General features: G+C 39.1%; 2 protein-coding genes across 2 annotated transcripts in view; both read right to left on the bottom strand.

The window, feature by feature from the left end:
• Positions 1 to 467: 467 nt before the first annotated feature.
• The window catches only part of LOC113668811 (uncharacterized), a 39,371-nt gene continuing 21,259 nt past the window's right edge, over positions 468 to 18,579 (bottom strand). Inside the window, exons 39-50 of the mRNA XM_089209350.1 lie at positions 13,921 to 14,355; positions 12,051 to 12,173; positions 11,205 to 11,330; positions 6,453 to 6,575; positions 6,054 to 6,341; positions 5,142 to 5,576; positions 4,220 to 4,342; positions 3,862 to 3,987; positions 2,414 to 2,536; positions 2,050 to 2,337; positions 1,079 to 1,519; positions 468 to 806 (exon numbers count right to left, since the gene is read on the bottom strand). Of these exons, the coding sequence (XP_089065476.1) occupies positions 790 to 806; positions 1,079 to 1,519; positions 2,050 to 2,337; positions 2,414 to 2,536; positions 3,862 to 3,987; positions 4,220 to 4,342; positions 5,142 to 5,576; positions 6,054 to 6,341; positions 6,453 to 6,575; positions 11,205 to 11,330; positions 12,051 to 12,173; positions 13,921 to 14,355 (2,648 nt within the window). The 3' untranslated portion in view covers positions 468 to 789. The remainder of the gene's footprint in view (positions 807 to 1,078; positions 1,520 to 2,049; positions 2,338 to 2,413; positions 2,537 to 3,861; positions 3,988 to 4,219; positions 4,343 to 5,141; positions 5,577 to 6,053; positions 6,342 to 6,452; positions 6,576 to 11,204; positions 11,331 to 12,050; positions 12,174 to 13,920; positions 14,356 to 18,579) is intronic.
• LOC149044203 (uncharacterized) lies at positions 8,875 to 11,110 on the bottom strand. The gene is made up of 5 exons (XM_089210004.1): positions 11,107 to 11,110; positions 10,864 to 10,986; positions 10,468 to 10,755; positions 9,531 to 9,965; positions 8,875 to 9,049 (listed from the first exon to the last, which is right to left on the bottom strand). The coding sequence occupies exons 1-5, from the start codon at positions 11,108 to 11,110 to the stop codon at positions 9,033 to 9,035; spliced, it is 867 nt and encodes a 288-aa protein (XP_089066130.1). The 3' UTR covers positions 8,875 to 9,032.

Here is an 18,579-nt window from a genome sequence, read left to right as displayed (position 1 = left end):
TATTTTACTCACTATTAGGTCGATTCCTCGTGGGAATTTTTCTTTGTCTCACACTATAGACGATATCTTTCTCCAAACCTACGGCTGTAGCTTGCTTTCTGACATAAGTAGTTTTAAGGTAATGTACGATCGCGAGTAAGCAGAAATGCTTTACCATCGGACAAACTTTTGAAATAAAGAACCATACGTAATATGCATGTAAAACTATGTAAATTCAAAGTAAGAATTTTAACATAATGACTGATCATGGACCGCGAATTCAAGAAAAAAATGATCATGGCTCATTATGGACCTCGAATACAAGAAGAAAATGAGACACCGCCATTTTCTTTTTCTATTTGCGACCCTTCCCAGATCTTTCACACATGCGTTCGAATGCTGTATCTTTCATGGAGAATGATAATTGGGAATTTAAAAGCAGAGGAAAATGGAGGGTTTCGGAAGAACTTGAATCAGCTGAATTTTGTGATGATATAACAAGGGTCAAGTTTAATTTTTTTTCATTACAATTTAAACTAATAATTATATTATGCGGATTGATGTACTACATCTCTTCGTTTACTCCTATATTTCCCTCGAACTGCGGTCATATTTCTTCAAGTGTCCTCAAGTGTTCTTCGCGGGTTTCTTTACGGATCGATCAACGATTCATGACGTAAAGGTTTCTTTAAATTCACTCTGATAAAAATTAATATAAGGCAATTCAATTTGTTGTGGCTAAGAATGTAAATTTCCAATCCAATTAAACTAGCTAGAGGTATCTGTCTTCGCCAAACCAGCGGCATGTGTTTACTTTATTAATGCACCTAGCAAGGAAGGAAAAATAGTGAAGTTAATTTTAGTAGAATGCAGGAAGTTTTTTAGCTACCAACTACTAGTTCAAGCAAATGCAACGATACCAGCAATGCTAGTTTCTTATTATTTTTACTTAATTGTCCCAGTCACTCTGTCTGTCGACAAGAGTCAATGTGTCAGCTCGCCAGTCGTCAGTACAAACAAAATATACTTTGTAGACGTTTCCAGTATTATTAATATGATAAAGAAGATTAATTTACGTGCGTTTCAAAATAACACTTACTTTCACAATTGTCCCCTGCAAAGAGACTTCCGCACTCACAGTGATATTTATCCGGATCATTGAAATGCACAACGCATGTCCCACCATTCTTGCACGGTACAGTATCGCACACATTTGAAACTATGAACGCTGGTCTTAGCCGATATACATAATTGGTCAGCAATGCACCAACTCCTCCCAGGCACTTGTCTGGAGTTGCAACTCCATACGTTTTATAGTTGTCGACTATTTTCGAATCTGTGCGACAGTCACCAAAGTTCTGAACCGCAAAGTATTCATAGTCCATGTCTCGGGCGAGGTGCGTGCATCTGATGACCATTGCGTAAGGATCCTGTTCATCGTATGAGCTCGAGAAACTCCCAAACTTTACACTGAGCAGTCGGGAGGAGGAGGATCTTTTCTCTTTAAAGCATCCAAGAGGAATCTGTTTTGGGAGCAGTTCTAAGAGAAAAAAAAAGGCACGTGTATGTGTAACGAATAGGATGATAACTAAATCATTCTGACGATGTCGAGCAAGCTTCAAGGCTGATAAGAACGTAGCAAGAGGGAAAAAGCGTTGACGTTACCCCCAGATTCTTAATGGAAGGCAATCTTTACTGGATGACTGAGTTGCCAATGATCGAATCCTTGTGTTTGCGCAAAGATTTCTGGGATCGCCACGGGGCCAACATTTACCCCTCGCCAGGGAGAAAGATATGGCGAAAGGTTGTCTCTACGTCAAAAAAAAAAGGATTTTGGAGAGAGAAAATCGCTTTTTCGCCGCTGTTTTAGCTCTCTAAGCTCTCTCGCCTCCCGTTTGAGATAGGCGTGAGTTCTTTTATGGAAACGATAATAAAAAACTAAGCAAACTTCTGTTTCAAATGCAAGTGTCTCATCAATTGTGTAGACAACAATAAGTTTACCAATACCAACGCCATTCTGACAAATGTTGTCACTTACGGTTAAACAAATGTTATCAACGTGGAACTCACTAAAAGTGTAAACAGCGATACGTTTATTGATACTAATGCCATTCACACAGTTGTTATCACTGGTGGCGCCCTCTTTGTGGTACTCATCCCGGGCGTTTGGTCCTGATCGACATAAGCCATTATATCCCAGTGCAAAGAACTGGTAGCCTTTATCAAACGCCAACTCAGCGCATGTGCTGATAACCACTTGATGCTTTTTATCTGCAACTTGAGACATAAAGTCACCAAGTACGTCAGAGAGATAACTGGAACCAGTGTTAAAACAGGCGATTTTGCTGAAAGAGGGAACTAGAAAAATAAAAAACAATCTTGTAATCAGCTAAGGTGTGACGATAATGAAACATCAAGTGCAATTTTTTCCTACCTTGACAGTTTTTCCCGCTGTAGCCGTCAGTGCAGTTACAGTGATACAATGAAACATCTTGGTCGTCATTAGCACAGGTGGCTCCGTTCACACAGGGTTTGTTATCACACGGGAAAAGTCGAACTAAAAACATCAACATTAGTATAAATAAGTAAATAGCTGCAACTTATATCTGCATCTTTGGTATTAAGTTACGACTTCAATTGAGTCATAGCCCTCGCTTCAAACAATATTCTTAAGGTAGCCTAAGATCTAAGCCCTTGCTAATTGTTTTTTCGCGTAATTCGTATATAATTGTTTATTTATTTTTTCACACCTCCTCGTTCGTGTTTTTTTTGTTAAGTTTGTGAACGTTTTTCTTCGTCAGTTACACCTCTTCGCATGTTTCTCATACCACACGTTATTTCGCAGTCCTCTTGTATTTAAAGCCAGTTTCTTTTACGCATTATCACTTTTTAAAATCAGTTTGAGTTAGGTGGCGCTTAGCGTACGTCTTCAAGTTATTCGATTTTTGCAGTTATATATTAGGTGTTATCAGTGTTAGTATTTTTCCGTTTCGCTTCGTTTGTAGTCATTTTTTGCGTTTAATTTGTTTATATTAGTTATTTAAATTACCTATTATCTATTTTTAGTTTCAACCTACGACTACCACTACTACTACTACTACTAGTGCTTCTGCTACTGCGTAAATAGGAAACATTTCGAGTTGAAAAGATGACGCTTTTGCTGTTACAGATAGAAAGTCTAAATACGCTCTAGCTCTTTAGTAAAGGTTGTAAAAAGGGTTGGTTGAAGAATACTTTAAATCCGTCAAGCTCTGCATATATCCATTTTCATCGAAAGACTGGAAGAGAATTTCAATTTTGCAAAGGTTCTGGTCTTTATGGTCTCTGGGGAACTTAAGCAATCAGAACGGAAATCCGAGGAAGACTTCGATCGAAAATTGAATTTATATTTATAGTTATAATAATGCGAATCTCTGGGTGTTTACCGTCGTTTACGGCGCCTCGCTTCAACTTTAGCATCACATTCGTGAAAAGCATTGAATTTCACACTGGAGGCTTAAATAGTCCTCAGACCATGCAAATTTTGGAGATTTCATATTGTCTTTTTGCAAAGGATGGCTGAAAACGTAAAACGTTTTAAAAAGCACGCGCTGAGCTAATTGGTTTTCCCATTTAATTATTTAATTTACCGCGCTTTTGTTGCCGTTGCCGTCGTGGTTTGCCTAAGGACTCCGATGATATACGGTTACAACACGAGGCCATCGCATATTGCATATACTTGCATAATCATTGCAATTGTGCCGATTACTTTTACTCTTCATTTGTTTCAAGTGTTTTTCTTTTTTTTCTTATTTACCTCGCAGCTGTCTGTTCAAACAGTCATTGGCTTAAAGAAATTAAACCAAAAACGACAGAAAACGATCTCAAGTGATCATATTATACCTTCGCAATTCTTGCCCTTGAACCAATCTCCACAGTCGCATTTGTATTGCTCCGGACTTTTTGTGCCACTTAAACATTTTCTGCCATTCAAACACGGCTTTCCGGTGTCACAAATGGTTTGAGAAACTAACAACAGGAGAAAAAAACGTAGCACTGTTACCAGGAATATGTAGATTGCCTAAAGGCTTGACTTGTCGACACAAACCCCAATTTCAAAAGCAACAAAATCAGAAGTGTTATTTGATTAAGAGAGTAGAATAACAGGACAAGTATAGTTTCCCAAACCAACATGAAACTGAGAACACTATGCGAAGAATGAATTTTTGTCAACAATGAGCTGACTTAGTGATACAGGTACCTTGACAGTTTGCCCCGGTGAACCAGTCTGCGCACTGACACTTGTATTTGGAAATGTTGTGGGGATCGTTGCCACAAGTGGCGCCATTTTGACAAGGATTGCTGTCGCACGGATAAATTTGCACTGTCAATAAGAATTAAACTAAAGTTTAGCAAAGCCCCTAAACACTAATCGAACTCAGTTTGGTGTTAATAGAGCGAGTAAATTTTTCAAAGAGAGTAAAATTGCATGAGTCCGTAGGGCAAGTTCAATCTGCAGTCTAAGAAAAATTTACAACTGCTTATTACACCAAATTGCACATAAAATCATGTTACTACTTTTTAATAGTGTACATGAAAGAACACCATGAAGGGTAAAGACAGACGAAATGTTTAGAGCGTGTGCGTGCTATTTGTAATTTGCGCTCGTGTTACAACTTTGCTTTCGTGTTACATGAGAATGCACTCGTTTTCAGCCAAGCAGGAGCGCGTAATTTTTTCATGTACATTATCAACAGGGAAAATTCTCATGTATGTGACATTTTCATAGTAAAAAAAAAAAAATGATACGGAGTTTCTCAGAGTGCTTCTCTCCACCCACGAGTATAAATGGGTACCGCTGAATTGTGAGAGTAGTCTGATGATATGTTGGGGTAACCCATAACATACCATCTATCTACTTGCTTAATTCTATGGAAACCGGGATGAAAATTGGCTGGGTTGGCCTCTTGACACAGACGTTATCTGACCTGAAAAACAAGCATGAACCTCGGCAGGAATGGCGAAAGTCAGAGGTTAAAGATTTGGAAGGAAAAGGCTTGATCGAAAAAATATGTCATTTCAAATATTTCTGATATCCTGAGAAAGAGGTCACTAAGGAAGTGGGGGAAGAGTCTACCTAACAGTTTTTATTTACCCCGCCTGAAATACTTCACATATCTTACCTCCGCAGTTATTACCAACAAACCATTCTCCGCAATTACAATAGTACCTGCTGGAATCCCTGAAGTGCACCACGCAGGTTCCCCCGTTCTTGCATGGTACAGTATCGCACACGTTCGGGCCAGTAAACGCTGGTCCCAATCGGTATACGTAGTTGGTTTGGGATGCACCCACCCCTCCCTGGCACTTGTCTGGGGAGGCTTCTCCATAGGATTCATAATTTTCAACTAATTTTACATCTGTGTGACAGTCGCCAAAGTCCTGCACTGCAAAATACTCATAGTCCATATCTCGGGCGAGGTGCACGCATCTGATGACCATCTCGTATGGATTCTGTGCATCGTACGAGGTCGAGAAACTTCCAAACTTTACGTTCAGAAGTCGAGATGACTTTTTCTCATTAAAACATCCCAGACTAATTTGCTTTGGAAGTAGTTCTGAAAGTAAAAGTAAATATTAACACTGAGATACAGTTATTCAGTAAGGTCAGCGCAATTTTAGATGTGTAAGATGGACGCCTCTGATGATCTTCGGGTTCAATACATTGTGTCAATAAGGAAACTGCTAGGCTCAATTTTGAGCAGTCGAGGTAACTTTTATCAAACTAATCCTTGAAACATCCAAGAGATATTCGTTTTGGGAGTGGTTTCTGCAACGCAAGCCGGAATCAAAGACTATCTAGTAGGAAAAGTATACAAGATACAGAACTAACTACTGTCAACGATCAGACCTGGACAGGCTAAAGAATGCAGCTTTATTCTCATTGACAGTTACCTGTTTTTGAGATGGTTAACATAAGAGTTCACTGTTTTTTATCATGAAGATTTTCTGCGTTGCAACTCGGCGACCCATGAATGGAGCTTACTAGGTGGCAATAAACCGATCAAAAGTCAATCTTGAAAGAAATAACTCACCGAAGGTGTAGACTGCAATACGTTTATTGACACCGATGCCATTCGGACAATTGTTATCACTGGTGGCGCTATCTTTGTGGTACTCATCCCGGGCGTTCGGACCCGATCTACATATGCCATTATATCCCAGTGCGAAGAACTTGTAGCCTTCATCAAACGCTAACTCAGCACATGCGCTGATAACCCCTTGATGCTTATTTTCTGCGACTTGGGACTTAAAGTCACCGAGTATGTCAGGGAGGGAACTGGAACCGGTGTTAAAGCAGGCAATTTTGCTGTAAATAGGAACTAGGAAGAGATGACATATCCTTGTCGATTAGCCAACCTAGAACCACCATAATCAGCACATGTGCGCTGACTATACAAAAAGCATTGGTCGGTGGGAATTTTTTTTCCTACCTTGACAGTTTTTCCCGCTGTGGCCGTCAGTACAGTGACAGTGATACAATGATACATCTTCATCGTCATTGGCACAGGTGGCTCCGTTCAAACAGGGTTTGTTGTCACACGGGAATAGACGAACTGTGACAATGGAATAAATATAAAGCTATGAGCCTTTCGTGGCAGGCGACATATTCATTGAGAACTATTTATAACACTTATGATAATTTCAATTCTTTTATTTAAGCAGTTTAACTTCGAACAGTTTCATATTTCAAAAGGAGGTTTTCACACAGCGGCTAAACTGTAACAGGATTGTAGGTCATTATATAGGAGACGAATACCTTCGCAATTCTTGCCTTTGAACCAGTCTCCGCAATCACAGTTGTATTGAGCAGGGTTACTTGTGTTACTTGAACAGTTCAATCCATTAAGGCATGGTTTATCAGTATCACAAATGGTCTGCGCAACTGAAAAAAATCATCGCCATAAAGATGGAACTGATATAAGAAATCGTAACATTCCGAATGGTTTACAATTTAGAGATTCATATACGGAATTGCACTTGAAAGATATTTGAGGAAAATTTGTTTCATAACATCTGCCAGAATTCCAAGTTAAAGAAAAAATTCTGCCGGATTAGGCATTATTTTAGACCTAACCGCTGGAATCGTTCCCTGTATGAAAATTGCAATGTTACATTGCAAAGTGACGAGGGTCTTACATAATAAAAATGATGCTATTGAAAGGGAAAACCAATATTTGTATTAGACTTCCTGTATTCTGACCTTTAAAATCTATTATAAGAGGAAAGTTGTTCAAGGAATAAATTGCTGTCGATCTAGCGGACAAGTGTCCCAACAGAAACATTTACTGCACTATCCGCCGAGAGATTTGTCTAGTACATAGCGTTATCCACCCTTCGAGCTAACGGAGCCTGTATTCCTGTATTGATTTTTCTGAACATTGAAATCTATTATAGCGGGCCAGTTGTTCAAAGGACGGATTGCGCCATCCAAGGCATAACTTGCTATGGATCACGCGGATAAGTGTCCCAGCAGAATAATGTACCGTACTATCCGCCAAGAGATTTATCTAGTGCAAAGTGTTATTCACCCTTGGAGCTAACGGGGCCTTTAATATTGGTTGGGTACCTTAAACATTAGTTTAGGAATGACCCATGTATTCTAAATTTTAAGTAAAATAAGCGGACTTAACGTTACAATTACCTTGACAGTTTATCCCAGTAAACCAGTTTGCACACTGACAGTTGTATTTGGAAACGTCTTTAGGATCATTTTTACAAGTGGCGCCGTTTTGGCATGGATTGCTGTCGCACGGGAATATTTGATCTGAAAAAAAGCAAACAAACAATATTCAATGTGCTGAAGATGACATCTACAAAGCTTTGAAATTTACTAAAAGATTTGAGGTATTAAGGTAGCTGGCAGTAGGCATGCGCATATATACAGGGACTTATCATTACGAAGATCTCAATTATACCTAGGACGCGAGTGTTTAAACAGCTGTTGGAGTTGAGTATAGATGAGGGCATTGTATGCAGAAGATCTAAACTCTTGAGTCTAATTTAATATATTTGACACGGGGGCGAAGATCACGAGTGATCGATAAAAGTTACACCAAATCGAGATGGGTTCGACAACCAGCTAGCGATTATAAGTCATTTCCGCTCACATGCGGTCTCATTACCCATCAAAAAGCGCACTCCCCAAGCCTACTCGAGCTTTTTTGGTGAAAAGGACTTGGAAAGGAATTGCACGACGTGGCGAAAACAGACGGGGCAGGATTTGCTTCCCTCTCTGAGAATTCTTTTATAGTGTTATTTCCCTTTTTATTAGAATCCTGTAGCTATGTAAATGGTTTTGATAATTTCCGTGTCGGATAGAGGCAAGCTGATTTATCTCGATCGGGTTCAGTACATTTGATTGGTGACTATCGTAATCACTTCTTTTTTTCATTTCTAATTAGGAACCAGCTGAGAAATGCAGTGGGTCGGGGGGGAATATCAAGTTTGTTTCCTCGTTCTGCACGAATATCGGCCTCGTGCCCTCACTTATGGATTTTAAAGTTCGAAAATAAAATTTACAATTCTGAGCCACCATATAAATCGAATTCCGCTTTTTTTCTCTATATAAAAAAGTTTGCAAATCCCAAGCTAAAGAGGGAAACTGCTATAACTTAATGCATACCACCTCTATTGCCCCTTTTGCGGATTGAGGTTATGAAAACCGTAAGCCTCACTGAATGATCTTAAGACAGTATGCAATATTTCTATTAGATTCTTCGTTGGACTTTCAATGCCGATCTTTACGTTAGATGAATGCTTTCATTTTCTATTCACGTCGCGGCTGGGCTTAAAATTCCAAAAATGTAACAACAGGATCTTCTTCTCATCAAAGGTAACAGATTAGAAACTATCTTTGCACATCATTTTATTATTGTACATAAATTCCTAACACAAATACTGATCTCTCTACGCACTCTTCAGGATATTGACTATATAAAAGAAAAAATCATTTGACATTGGATCATAATAGACTTTCAACTAAAGATATCGGAAGCCATAAAGTTACACGTTTACGTTTTTACTGCTCCTGAAAGGCAAGGCAGAAGAGATTGCTGAGTTGAGATCAGTAGTTAAGAGCACATAAAGGAAAATAATGTTAACCATATCAATAATTGTGTAAAATACGTATGATAAGACAATTGTTGAATTCCGTGTTTGGATGAGATCATGAGTTATTGAACCTCGTGTGTTATCTGCCTCAGACTTCGGTTCTGGCAGATAACTCAGACCTCGGCATAATAATTGCTTATTAAGAGAATGATAATAATAGGAGGTTTCAGACATCGTCTGGCCTGTCCACTTGTTGCATTAAGAGTTCCTTAGAGACAACAAAATTTAATCAAATCCTTAGTTAAGCCACTCAGTCGGTCTCTCTGTCAGTCAAGCAATTTGCCAATCAGAATCAGTCAGTTAGACAATCAGTGGGTCAGCCCGTCAATGCCGTCAATAAAATTGAACTAATTTGGATTAGCGTTTTTTATTTTTCCTCCATTGTCTGGAATACTCACTTTCACATTTCTCTCCATGAAAAAAACTGCCGCACTCGCAGTAGTACTTATCCGGATCATTAAAATGCACCACGCATGTCCCTCCGTTCTTGCACGGTACAGTATCGCACACGTTTGGACCAGTAAAAGCAGGTCTCAGCCTGTATACATAGTTGGTTTGTGATGCACCCACTCCTCCCTGGCACTTGTCTGGAGAGGCCTCCCCATAGGTTTTGTAGTTTTCAACAATATCTAAGTCTGTTCGACAGTCGCCAGAGCTCTGCACTGCAAAGTATTCATAGTCCATATCTCGGGCGAGGTGAGCACATCTGATGACCATCTCGTATGGATTCTGTGCATCATATGAACTCGAGAAACTCCCAAACTTTATATTAAGTAGTCGAGATGACTTTTTATCTTTGAAACATCCTAGACTAATTTGCTTTGGAAGTAGTTCTAAAAGCAAAGTAAATATGAACACTGAGATACAATTATTCAGTAAGGTCAGCGTAATTTTAGATGTGCAAGATAGACGCCTCTGATGACCTCCGGGTTCATTACATCGTGTGCATTAGGAAATTTCTACGCTCAATTTTGAGCAGTTGAGATAACTTTCATGAATCTAATCCTTGAGACATCCAAGAGATATTCGTTTTGGGAGTAGTTTCTGTAAGGCAAGCCGGAATCAAAGACTGTGGGAAAAGTAAATAAGATAGAGAAATAACTACTGTCCCTGGCAAGCAGTACGTGATCGTACTTGGACTAGTTGAAGAATGGAGCTTTTAGCTCGTTGACAGCTACCAGTTCTAGAGATAGTTAAAATAAGAGCTCAGTGTATTTTATCATGAAGATTTTCTGCGTTGCAACTCGGTGACCCCTGAATGAAGCTTACTAGGTGGCGGTAAATTACATTGCTGTATAAACCGATCAAAAGTCAATCTTGAAAGAAATAACTCACCGAAGGTGTAGACTGCAATACGTTTATTGACACCGATGCCATTTGGACAATTGTTATTACTGGTGGCGCTATCTTTGTGGTACTCATCCCGGGCGTTCGGTCCCGATCTACATACGCCATCATATCCCAGTGCAAAGAACTTGTAGCCTTTATCAAACGCCAACTCAGCACATGCGCTGATAACCCCTTGATGCTTATTTTCTGCGACTTGGGACTTAAAGTCACCGAGTATGTCAGGGAGGGAACTGGAACCAGTGTTGAAGCAGGCGATTTTGCTGTAAGAAGGAACTAGGAAGAGATGACATACACTTGCCGATCAGCCAACCTGGTACCACTATAATCAACACATATGCGCTAAATAAAAGACATTGGACAAATACTTAGATTTTTTCTTACCCTGACAGTTTTTCCCGCTGTATTCATCAGTGCAGTGACAGTGATACAGTGACACATCTTGCTCGTCATTCACACAGGTGGCTCCGTTCACACAGGGTTTGTTGTCACACGGAAATAGACGAACTTTAACAACGGAATAAAATCAAGCTATGGAACTTTTTTGACAGGGTATAGATAATAGATAACAATTTTAAATATTTCTCATTATTAAAAATCTTTTACTCAAGCAGTTTAACTTCAAACCCATTCATATTTAAAAAAGAGGTATTTACACAGCGGCTAAACCGTAACAGGACGTTAGATCGTTATACAGGAGACAGAACCGAGTCTTAAAGAAATACCTTGGCAATTTTTGCCTTTGAACCAGTCTCCGCAATCGCAATTGTATTGTGTAGGGCTGCTTGTGTTGCTGGAACAGTTCAATCCATTAAGGCATGGTTTATCAGTATCGCAAATGGTCTGCGCAACTGAAAAAAATCATCGCCATAAAGATGGAACTGATATAAGACAGCGTAACATACCAAACGGTTTACAATTTAGTGATTCATAGACGGAGTTGCACTTGAAAGATATTTGAGGAAAATTTGTTTCATAACATCTGTCAGAATTCTAAGTTAAGGAAGAATCCGAGCACACTGTACCACGTGGATAAATTAATTTCTGCCGGATTAGGCATTGTTTTAGACTTAACCGCTGGAATCGTTCCCTGTATGAAAAGTGCATTGTTACATTGCAAAGTGACAAGGATCTTACATAATAAAAATGATACTATTGAAAGGGAAAACCAATATTTGTCTTAGACTTCTTATATTGTGACCTTTAAAATCTATTATAAGAGGCAAGTTGTTCAAGGAATAAATTGCTGTCGATCTAGCGGACAAGTGTCCCAACAGAAACATTTACTGCACTATCCGCCGAGAGATTTATCTAGTACATAGCGTTATCCACCCTTCGAGCTAACGGGGCCTGTATTCCTGTATTGATGTATTCTGACCATTGAAATCTAAGTGTCCCAGCAGAATAATGTACCGTACTATTCGCCAAGAGATTTATCTAGTGCAAAGTGTTACTCACCCTTGGAGCTAACGGGGCCTTTAATATTAGTTGGGTACCTTAAACATTAGTTTAGGAATGACCCATGTATTCTAAATTTTAAGTAAAATAAGCGGACTTAACGTTAATATTACCTTGACAGTTTATCCCAGTAAACCAGTTTGCACACTGACAGTTGTATTTGGAAATGTCTTTAGGATCATTTTTACAAGTGGCGCCATTTTGGCATGGATTGCTGTCGCACGGGAATATTTGATCTGAAAAAAAGCAAACAAACAATATTCAATGTGCTGAAAATGACATCTACAAAGCTTTGAAATTTGCTAAAAGATTTGAGGTATTAAGGAAGCCGGCAGTAGACATGCGCATATATACGGGGACTTATCATGACAAAGATCTCAATTATACCTAGGACGCGAGTGTTTAAACAGCTGTTGGAGTTGAGTATAGATGAGGGCATTGTATGCAGAAAATCTAAACTCTTGAGTCTAATTTAATATATTTGACACGGGGGCGAAGATCACGAGTGATCGATAAAAGTTACACCAAATTGAGATGGGTTCGACAACCAGCTAGCGATTATAAGTCATTTCCGCTCACATGCGGTCTCATTACCCATCAAAAAGCGCACTCCCCAAGCCTACTCGAGCTTTTTTTATGAAAAGGACTTGGAAAGGAATTGCACGACGTGGCGAAAACAGACGGGGCAGGATTTGCTTCTCTCTCTTAGAATTCTTTTATATTGTTATTTACCTTTTTATTAGAATCCTGTAGCTATGTAAATGGTTTTGATAATTTCCGTGTCGGAAAGAGGCAAGCTGATTTATCTCGATCTGGTTCAGAACATTTGATTGGTGACTATCGTAATCACTTCCTTTTTTCATTTCTAGTTAGGAACCAGCTGAGAAATGCAGTGGGTCGGGGGGGAATATCAAGTTTGTTTCCTCGTTCTGCACGAATATCGGCCTCGTGCCCTCACTTATGGATTTTAAAGTTCGAAAATAAAATTTACAATTCTGCACCCCCATATAAATCGAATTTCGCTTTTTTTCTCTATAAAAAAAAGTTTGCAAATCCCAGGCTAAAGAGGGAAACTGCTGTAACTTAATGCATACCACCTCTATTTCCCCTTTTGCAGATTGAAGTTATGAAAACCGTAAGCCAGACAGAATGAACTTATGACAGTATGCAATATTTCTATTAGATTCTTCGTTGGACTTTCAATGCCGATCTTTTCGTTAGATGAATACTTTCATTTTCTATTCACGTCGCGGCTGGGCTTAAAATTCCAAAAATGAAACGAGCAGGATCTTCTTCTCATCAAAGGTAACAGATTAGAAACTATCTTTGCACATCATTTTATTATTGTACATAAATTCCTAACACCAATACTGATCTCTCTACGCACTCTTCAGGATATTGACTATATAAAAGAAAAAATCATTTGACATTGGATCATAATAGACTTTCAACTAAAGATATCGGAAGCCATAAAGTTACACGTTTACGTTTTTACTGTTCCTGAAAGGCAAAGGCAGAAGAGATCGCTGGGTTGAGATCAGTAGTTAACAGTACGTAAAGGAACATAATGTTAACGATATCAATAATTGTGTAAAATATATATGCTGAGACAACTATTGAATTCCGTGTTTGCATGATATCATGAGTTATTGAACCTCGTGTGTTATCTGCCTCAGACTTCGGTTCTGGCAGATAACTCAGACCTCGGCATAATAATTGCTTATTATGAGAATGATAATAATAGGAGGTTTCAGGTATCGTCGAGGCCTGTCCACTTGTTGCATTAAGAGTTCCTTAGAGACAACAATATTTAATCAAATCCTTAGTTAAGCCGTTCAGTCGGTCTGTCTGTCAGTCAAGCAATTTGCCAATCAGAATCAGTCAGTTAGACAATCAGTGGGTCAGCCCGTCAATGCCGTCAATAAAATTGAACTAATTTGGATTAGCGTTTTTTATTTTTCCTCCATTGTCTGGAATACTCACTTTCACATTTCTCTCCATGAAAAAAACTGCCGCACTCGCAGTAGTACTTATCCGGATCATTAAAATGCACCACGCATGTCCCTCCGTTCTTGCACGGTACAGTATCGCACACGTTTGGACCAGTAAAAGCAGGTCTCAGCCTGTATACATAGTTGGTTTGTGATGCACCCACTCCTCCCTGGCACTTGTCTGGAGAGGCCTCCCCATAGGTTTTGTAGTTTTCAACAATATCTAAGTCTGTTCGACAGTCGCCAGAGCTCTGCACTGCAAAGTATTCATAGTCCATATCTCGGGCGAGGTGAGCACATCTGATGACCATCTCGTATGGATTCTGTGCATCATATGAACTCGAGAAACTCCCAAACTTTATATTAAGTAGTCGAGATGACTTTTTATCTTTGAAACATCCTAGACTAATTTGCTTTGGAAGTAGTTCTAAAAGCAAAGTAAATATGAACACTGAGATACAATTATTCAGTAAGGTCAGCGTAATTTTAGATGTGCAAGATAGACGCCTCTGATGACCTCCGGGTTCATTACATCGTGTACATAAGAAAATTTCTACGCTTAATTTTGAGCAGTTGAGATAACTTTCAGTAAACTAATCCTCAAAAAATCCAAGAGATATTCGTTTTGGGAGTAGTTTCTGTAAGGCAAGCCGGAATCAAAGACTAGTGGGAAAATTATATAAGATAGAGAAATAACTACTGTCCCTGGCGAGCAGTACGTGATCGGACTTGAACTGGTTAAAGAATGGAGCTTTTATCTCGTTGACAGCTACCAGTTCCAGAGATAATAAAAATAAGAGCTCAATGTATTTTATCATGAAGATTTTCTGCGTTGCAACTCGGTGACCCCTGAATGAAGCTTACTAGGTGGCGGTAAATTACATTGCTGTATAAACCGATCAATAGTCAATCTTGAAAGAAATAACTCACCGAAGGTGTAGACTGCAATGCATTTATTGACACCGATGCCATTTGGACAATTGTTATCACTGGTGGCGCTTTCTTTGTGGTAGTCATCCCGGGCGTTCGGTCCCGATCTACATACGCCATCATATCCCAGTGCAAAGAACTTGTAGCCTTTATCAAACGCCAACTCAGCACATGCGCTGATAACCCCTTGATGCTTATTTTCTGTGACTTGGGACTTAAAGTCACCGAGTATGTCAGGGAGGGAACTGGAACCAGTGTTGAAGCAGGCGATTTTGCTGTAAGAAGGAACTAGGAAGAGATGACATACACTTGCCGATCAGCCAACCTGGTACCACTATAATCAACACATATGCGCTAAATAAAAGACATTGGACAAATACTTAGATTTTTTCTTACCCTGACAGTTTTTCCCGCTGTATTCATCAGTGCAGTGACAGTGATACAGTGACACATCTTGCTCGTCATTCACACAGGTGGCTCCGTTCACACAGGGTTTGTTGTCACACGGAAATAGACGAACTTTAACAACGGAATAAAATCAAGCTATGGAACTTTTTTGACAGGGTATAGTTAATAGATAGCAATTTTAAATATTTCTCATTATTAAAAATCTTTTACTTAAGCAGTTTAACTTCAAACCCATTCATATTTAAAAAAGAGGTATTTACACAGCGGCTAAACCGTAACAGGACGTTAGATCGTTATACAGGAGACAGAACCGAGTCTTAAAGAAATACCTTGGCAATTTTTGCCTTTGAACCAGTCTCCGCAATCGCAATTGTATTGAGCAGGGCTGCTTGTGTTGCTGGAACAGTTTAATCCATTAAGGCATGGTTTATCAGTATCACAAATAGTCTGTGCAACTGAAAAAAATCATCGCCATAAAGATGGAACTGATATAAGACAGCGTAACATACCAAACGGTTTACAATTTAGTGATTCATAGACGGAGTTGCACTTGAAAGATATTAGAGGAAAATTTGTTTCATAACATCTGTCAGAATTCTAAGTTAAAGAAGAATCCGAGCACACTGTACCACATGGACAAACTAATTTCTGCCGGATTAGGCATTGTTTTAGACTTAACCGCTGGAATCGTTCCCTGTATGAAAAGTGCATTGTTACATTGCAAAGTGACAAGGATCTTACATAATAAAAATGATACTATTGAAAGGGAAAACCAATATTTGTCTTAGACTTCTTATATTGTGACCTTTAAAATCTATTATAAGAGGCAAGTTGTTCAAGGAATAAATTGCTGTCAATCTAGCGGACAAGTGTCCCAACAGAAACATTTACTGCACTATCCGCCGAGAGATTTATCTATTACATAGCGTTATCCGCCCTTCGAGCTAACGGAGCCTGTATTCCTGTATTGATGTATTCTGACCATTGAAATCTATTATAGCGGGCCAGTTGTTCAAAGGACAGATTGCGCCATCCAAGGCATAACTTGCTATGGATCACGCGGATAAGTGTCCCAGCAGAATAATGTACCGTACTATCCGCCAAGAGATTTATCTAGTGCGAAGCGTTATTCACCCTTGGAGCTAACGGGGCCTTTAATATTAGTTGGGTACCTTAAACATTAGTTTAGGAATGACCCATGTATTCTAAATTTTAAGTAAAATAAGCGGACTTAACGTTACAATTACCTTGACAGTTTATCCCAGTAAACCAGTTTGCACACTGACAGTTGTATTTGGAAATGTCTTTAGGATCGTTTTTACAAGTGGCGCCATTTTGGCATGGATTGCTGTCGCACGGGAATATTTGATCTGAAGAAAAGCAAACAAACAATATTCAATGCGTTTAAGATGACATCTACAAAGCTTTTAAATTTGCTAAAAGATTTGAGGTATTAAGGAAGCCGGCAGTAGGCATGCACACATATACAGGGACTTATCATTACAAAGATCTCAATCATACCTAAGACGCAAGTGTTTAAACAGCTGTTGGAGTTGAGTATAGATGAGGGCATTGTATGCAGAAAATCTAAACTCTTGAGTCTAATTGAATATATTTGACATGGGGGCGAAGTTCGCGAGTGATCGATAAAAGTTACACCAAAAAAAAGATGGGTTCGACAACTAGCTAGCGATTATAAGTCATTTCCGCTCACATGCGGTCTCATTACCCATCAAAAAGCGCACTCCCCAAGCCTACTCGAGCTATTTTGGTGAAAAGGACTTGGAAAGGAATTGCCCGACGTGGCGAAAACAGACGGGGCAGGATTTGCTTCTCTCTCTTAGAATTCTTTTATATTGTTATTTCCCTTTTTATAAGAATCCTGTGGCTATGTAAATGGTTTTGATAATTTCTGTGTCGGAAAGAGGCAAGCTGATTTATCACGATCTGGTTCAGGACACTTGATTGGTGACTATCGTTATCACTTCCTTTTTTCATTTCTAATTAGGAACCAGCTGAGAAATGCAGTGGGTCGGGCGGGAATATCAAGTTTGTTTCCTCGTTCTGCACGAATATCAGCCTCGTGCCCTCACTTATGGATTTTAAAGTTCGAAAATAAAATTTACAATTCTGCGCCCCCATATAAATCGAACTCCACTTTTTTTCTCTATAAAAAAAAGTTTGCAAATCCCAAGCTAAAGAGGGAAATTTAATGCATACCACCTCTATTTCCCCTTTTGCAGGTTGAAGTTATGAAAACCGTAAGCCTCACAGAATGAACTCATGACAGTATGCAATATTTCTATTAGATTCTTCGTTGGACTTTCAATGCCGATCTTTACGTTAGATGAATACTTTCATCTTCTATTCACGTCGCGGCTGGGCTTAAAATTCCAAAAATGTAACGAACAGGATCTTCTTCTCATCAAAGGTAACAGATTAGAAACTATCTTTGCACATCATTTTATTATTGTACATAAATTCCTAACACAAATACTGATCTCTCTACGCACTCTTCAGGATATTGACTATATAAAAGAAAAAACCATTTGACATTGGATCATGATATACTTTCAAATAAAGATATCGGAAGCCATAAAGTTACACGTTTACGTTTTTACCGCTCCTGAAAGGCAAGGCAGAAGAGATTGCTGAGTTGAGATCAGTAGTTAACGGTACGTAAAGGAAAATAATGTTAACCATATCAATAATTGTGTAAAATATGTATGATAAGATAATTATTGAATTCCGTGTTTGCATGATATCATGAGTTATTGAGCCTCGTGTGTTATCTGCCTCAGACTTCGGTTCTGGCAGATAACTCAGACCTCGGCATAATAATTGCTTATTATGGGAATGATAATAATAGAAGGTTTCAGATGTCGTCGAGGCCTGTCCACTTGTTACATAAAGAGTTCCTTAGAGACAACAAAATTTAATCAAATCCTTAGTTAAGCCACTCAGTCGGTCTCTCTGTCAGTCAAGCAATTTGCCAATCAGAATCAGTCAGTTAGACAATTAGTGGGTCAGCCCGTTAGTGCCGTCAATTAAATTGAACTAATTTGGATTAGCGTTTTTTATTTTTCCTCCATTGTCTGGAATACTCACTTTCACATTTCTCTCCATGAAAAAGACTGCCGCACTCGCAGTAGTACTTATCCGGATCATTAAAATGCACCACGCATGTACCTCCGTTCTTGCACGGTACAGTATCGCACGCGTTTGGACCAGTAAAAGCAGGTCTCAGCCTGTATACGTAGTTGGTTTGTAATGCACCCACTCCTCCCTGGCACTTGTCTGGAGAGGCCTCCCC

This window comes from Pocillopora damicornis, chromosome 6, assembly GCF_964200805.1.
Source record: "Pocillopora damicornis chromosome 6, jaPocDami1.2, whole genome shotgun sequence".
In the NCBI taxonomy this organism is placed as follows: domain Eukaryota; kingdom Metazoa; phylum Cnidaria; class Anthozoa; order Scleractinia; family Pocilloporidae; genus Pocillopora; species Pocillopora damicornis.
This window is presented reverse-complemented; position numbering and strand designations above follow the sequence as displayed.